The 6,024-nt window shown below is 32.9% G+C and overlaps 1 protein-coding gene across 2 annotated transcripts in view; it reads right to left on the bottom strand.

Moving 5' to 3' along the window:
• Positions 1-2,886: 2,886 nt before the first annotated feature.
• Positions 2,887-6,024, bottom strand: part of STK31 (serine/threonine kinase 31) — a 94,208-nt gene continuing 91,070 nt past the window's right edge. For both annotated transcript variants that reach the window (XM_068550000.1, XM_068550001.1), the window contains one exon: positions 2,887-3,048. In XM_068550000.1, the coding sequence (XP_068406101.1) occupies positions 2,887-3,048 (162 nt within the window). The remainder of the gene's footprint in view (positions 3,049-6,024) is intronic.

Below are 6,024 nucleotides of genomic sequence, written 5' to 3'. Positions count from 1 at the left end.
ATGACTTAGCACTGATACTATGAAATCTATGAAACGGACCAGAGGGTCCCCATAAATTTCTTTTGAGGAACAGTTTATACTCTTAATTCTCTCCTTTTCAATACTTTGATCTAAAACAAGATGTTTTCTTTGCCTCAATTACTTTAATGAAATATGCCATCCTTGACTTTTCTTTATTTCCATTATTTCCCAAATCATCCTCTCTAGTTAGCTATTTTATTCTAAAATAACCATGACTGTGTGATTCAGCTGCTCATAAATTTATAATGGAGTCCCATCTCTTGGCAACTCACGACCCTCTATGATCTGCCCCCAAAATACTTTCCTAAGCTTTTTTCTCAGCTACCCCATGAATATCCTATACTCCAGCCAAATTCTTGCCCTTTCCCAAATCTACCCTTTGAGCTTTCTTAATTTCCTTTGTCTGGAATACCTTTTTCCAGTTCTAAATAAGCAGAATACTACTGCACCTCTAAAATGAGTCAAACAGCTATCCCCCAACCTCATTATTCCTCTCTTCCCTTCCTCTTCTTTGTGATGACATACATTTCGTTCTTGTAGCTTATTACATACTGCATTATTCTCAGACTGCCCACAGGGCAGTGAACACATTTTTTTGCCTCTGTATTGCCCTTACACATATATACACATATCTCAAGAAACATCTGTGGCATTGAAGAGACACATGAATTTGTCTCTTTCCACCACACATTAATACTTGCCATTTTAAAACAAGAAATAAAAATAAGTACTATCTAACTTGGTAACAAAATCTGAAACTCTAGTTTCACAAGAGAGAAGTTGCTAGGTATTACGTGAAAAAAAGGGGGTCTCATTGTCAATTTTGGTATATGCTGGCTAAATAAAACTAAACAGGTTTCTTTTCCGGAAAACATTTTAGAACCTTTACCCTCTAATATGATCAATCTCCAATTTAGCATTCATTATTTTCCAAACAACTAATCACAGAATTCTTTTTGTAATGAACATCCCAAGGGACTAGTGTTCATTCAGCAGAACACATTTGGAAAATGATAATCTAATTCTTTATTTAAAATAGTATAAGTAAAGTGATCTATTCTTTGCCCCTTTAAATTATCCAAGTTTGTTTTAAACCTAACTGCTGTGTCTTTATTACTTAATCAGGTAGAATTAAGTTCTACTATAAAACAAGAAACCCAAAATGGAACAATAGCTTGAATGTGTGGCAACAGTCCTCTTCAGTATGTATTACAATGACTTAACAGTGCTTGTTAAAACACAGATTGCCAGGCTCCACCCAACCCCAAAGATTCTCATTTAAAAAATCTGGAGTGGAGCTGAGAATTTGCATTTCAAATAAGCCTCCAGGTGATACTGAGGCTGCTGAATTAGGGACCACACTCTGATGTAAGGGTTTATTCTCTCAAATAACATGAAATCTTGAGACTAGTACAAAGGATCCAGAATTATTAGGAACATCAGCTCCTTCTAACTTGCTGCTCCATCATCCTAGTTTCATGAGTTTCCTCAAGGTCACCTCATGATCCGAGGAGACTGCTCAAATTCTAACCACCATGTTAACTTCTAGGCAATAGGAAAGGGGTAAGGGTGAAAGGACACATCTCCAAGCTAAGTCAGCTCCTTTTAAGGATCCTTATTTGCAAAAATTTAGTCAAAAAGCTTCAACTAATAGAGAAGATGGTAAATGTAGTCTTTTAACCAAGTACACTGCCACCCCGAATAAAACTGCTATCTACTACTAAGGAAGAAAGAAAGACTAGATTTTGAATAGGCATCTAGAGACTCTAACATACTACTTTAGTCTACATACGCTTCAATCACCAAGTCCGACAGAACTGCCTAACTGTCATAAATTGGACCCATATGTTTCATCACTGTTTCTTTCCCCTCTGTAGATCTTAGTTTCATCGCTGCTCACCTACTTTATCATAATATCCTTCTGATCAGTCTCCCTACCTCTTATCCTGGTAGTAGGTATAAGACAGATTTTGAGGGAGCTAAAGCTGTTTAAAATTCTTCAATGGCTCCACATTCCTATAGAATTATAAGGTATGAGCATTTTATTACTTCATATAGAGCCCTCATCTACCTATATGACTATTCCCTATTAAACACACAAACTGTTTCTCCCTTCAGTGCTTTCATCATGCTTTCTCTGCTAGTAAGATACTCTTGATCGTCCTTCACCTTTACTACTCATCCTTTATGATTTAACTAAGGTAGTATCTCCTCCAGAAAGTTTCCATGACACCCCTCTTCCATAAGATGAGTATCCCTCCTGTGTAACCACATAAAAGCTCTGCCCAGAACTATCATTAGATATTCTATACTGTGTTATGAAGATCTGTTTAGATCTCTAACTTTCTCAATAGATTTATGTGCTTTTTAAGTGTAAGAACCACGTTTAACTTATCTTTATATTCCCAAAACTGGGTACAAAGCATGTGCCAACTATCATCTGTTAAACAAAAGTATTACCCTTCATAATGAGCTGGCCTACATACTGAAAGTCTGTGTAGGAGCTGTCCAACAATCTAATAACCTTTTTCTATTACAAGTAACATAGTCGGGCTATACAATTTCAAAAAGTTCAAAAAGTAACTACAGACAGAAAGTCCTTCCTTCACAACTCTAGTTAAATGAAATTTCAAAGTATACAATTTTTTTGCATAACCAAAAACATCTTTTATTTTCACAACTGGAATACCAAAGACACACCCAACTAGCTCCAGAACACTTCCAGATTTTTTTCTATTTATTTAACCAAACTAAACAAAGTTTTAAAAAGGAACATCTGCAACAACAAAAAAATATTGATCAATCAAATTTGGCTTCACCATATCTTGTCTTTTCCTTATCTTTATCCAAGTTCTCCACCTTTAATTATTCTTCCTCTTTTTTTGGGGTGTATTCAGTATCTTTTTCTGAGTTTGGAGTTGATTTCCCCTTTGGTAGCAAGAAACATTCAGCATTGAAAACTTGCTCAGCAGTCACTGAACTTCTACAATAGATCAAGCTACAGAGGAGGGATTTGACATTATCATCCTGTAAGAAAAAAGATGTTACAAAACAAAAATAAAATCAAAGCAAATGAATGAAAGGACAAACTTGTAATAAGTAAGGAGTATCCAATTCAAAAATACTTTTAATCAATGATACAGAGCTAAAATCAATTTTTTCCTATTTAGGTTTTAAAAAATTTTTTACCAATATCAACTGGTTTTTATTGGAAAAGGATTAATCCAGTATTAAAACAATGGAATCAAATTACAGGGGAATGTAAAAGGAAAAAGAAAAGAACCACAATTGAAATTTATCAAAAACAAGTGAAATTCACAAAAAACCCCTGTATATTTTACTTCCCATTTTCCTTCTTTTTTAGGGCACTAGTCAGAATTTGACACTATGAAAATTTTACACTGAAGCTCCTCTGTCTGGAAGGGTAGCCTAACCTTTACTTCAACTGCTTCTGGTTTCACTTATGAAATGATCTCCTCTTGAAACATTTCTACCACCCCTAACACATTATCATCATTATTACGGATTTTATTATGTACCACAATTTCAAAGAACGTTATTTGTGTTACCACATGTAAATAACATTATAATGTTCCTCTTCCACTAGTTCCGCCTCCCAAAGTATGCTTTTTTTCTTGCTCCCTATGATGAATCCAATCAGAGCACATTTCACACTGAATAAAACTCACCTATTTATTGGTAGTGTCCTCATTAGACTCTAAGATGCATAAGACCAGAAATCTTAGTTTCTCACTTCATCCCCAACAACAAGCACAGTGTCAGGGATATAGCAGGTATTCAGTATACATTTGCTAACTGAATGAATGCCAATGCTCATACTGAATTCTACAGAATATGTTTTTAAACGTATTTAAAGATAATACCTTTAGTAAGTATAAACTTGACTAAAAATTACAAAATCTAAATGAAAAAAACTAGCACACACTCTTGAAAGCCACAAAAATAGATTTAGAACAAACAGAAAATCATATCATGTTCTTGGACAAAAAGGATCTCATCAGTAATGAGCCAATTTTTAAGTTAATTTATAAGCTTTACCTGATTCCAATAACATACAATCAGTTTTTCCCCCTTGGAACTAGATAAGTTAACTGTATAGATCTTTTATAAGAATGATAAGTGAGAACAGACATGAAAGTTCTGATACAGAGTATCAATAAGGAAGAAACTAGCCTTTCCAAGTATTAAAAGATATCATACAGTCTGTAAATTAAAGGAATATGGCAAAAGAATACGAATAAACACACCAATGGAACAAAACAGAAAAACTAAAAATACACTCTTGTGCAAATAAAATCTTATTATAAGAAATATGACATTTCTAATGGAAGAAGTGGATAACTTTTTAATAAAAGGTACTGGGACAACTGGACCCAATGGAAAAAAATAAGATCAGATCTATTCCTCACACCAAACACCAGGATAATTACAAATGTATCAAAAATCTAAATGTATAAAATAAAATTATCTAATTACTAGGAAAAAAGTCTTCTCAATTCCCAAAAGTAACTATAGACAAAAAATTTCTACCTTAAGGTTATCCCTCTTGCAAATTATAAAATATTGTAAAATTATAAAACACAGCTAAAGAACAAAAACAAAAGCAATCTCTAAATGTCAAAACCAAAATTAAACAAATGAACTATGTGTCAGGTAACATAATCACACAGAAAATTATTTTAACTGACTTTAAAACAAGTATTTTGGCTATACAATCGTAGTAGGATAAGGATCTTGTGAGATACACCCTAAAGAAAGACCTTCAAAGAAATGTTAAAGTGTACTCAATAACCTTACTGTTTCTAATAATATCATTGTTATTTTCAAACTATCAAATTTATTTCAAGATGAAGCAATTACGTAATTGTTAATATCATAAAAATGAATATTAGTATAAAAGGAAAGAGGAAATTTGTAATTAAAATTAAGTAAAAAGCCTATAATCTTGAACTTTATTTGGAAATACCTATACAAAATATGCATTCATTTTTCTTTTTCTAAAAAAAAAAATGAACTTCCAATAACAATGAACAACCTTTGCAACCCATATTTTTGTCTCTAAATTTCCTGCTAAAAGGATCCCAGGTTCCTTGGGAAAATGGCTAATTCCAGTTATTGGGCAAAGAATGTACAAGATAATAAGGGACATCTTATGCAAAAAGCAAGTTATAAAAGACAATTCAATTTGTGACAAAGGTCACAGGATCCATCTTGAATAGGGTTCTCAATGAATTAGAATTTGAGCAAAATACTTTTTTAAATGACTTCAACAAATTAAGACACATTAAAATATGTTTAAATCCACAAGATTATAATCATACCATTAAAACAAAATTTTAAAATTTGATTGATACCTTTTAGAGGTTGCCAAGACACCAACTAATTTTTCTTAAAATTTCTTTCCCTGAACGAACTAAAATGTAGGGTAACCCAATAATTGTTGAGACAAAGTTTATCAAAACATTTCAATTAATAAACACAGATGCAATAACAGAACTGGAAAATCACCAGTATTCAACAAAACAAAGTATCTAGAGGAGCATCACTAAATGATGCTAAAATTACTAGGCAGTGAATGGAAAAATTAAATAATGAATGGAACAGTTTAAGAGATAATGAATGAAACAGTTTAAGAGATCTTTGAGATAATATGAAGCATACCAACATTTGCATTATAGGAGTCCCAGAAAAAAAAGAGAAAGTGAAATGAGTTGACAATGTATTTGATGAAATTATGGCTGAATACTTCTCAAACCTGAAGAAGGAAACAGATATCCAGGTACAGGAAACACAGAGGGTCCCAAACAAAATGAACCCAAACAGACTCATACCAAGAGGTATCATAATTAAAATGTCAAAAGCGAAAGAGAAAGAATTATAAAGGCAACAAGAGAAAAAGAAAGCATCACATATGAGGGAACCCACATAAGACTATCAGCTTATTTTTCTGTAGAAATTTTTCAGGCCAGCAGGGAGTGCAAT

Source organism: Eschrichtius robustus, chromosome 8 (assembly GCF_028021215.1).
Source record: "Eschrichtius robustus isolate mEscRob2 chromosome 8, mEscRob2.pri, whole genome shotgun sequence".
NCBI classification, from domain to species: domain Eukaryota; kingdom Metazoa; phylum Chordata; class Mammalia; order Artiodactyla; family Eschrichtiidae; genus Eschrichtius; species Eschrichtius robustus.
The sequence above is the reverse complement of the archived record's forward strand: the minus strand, read 5'-3'. Positions and strand labels throughout refer to the sequence as shown.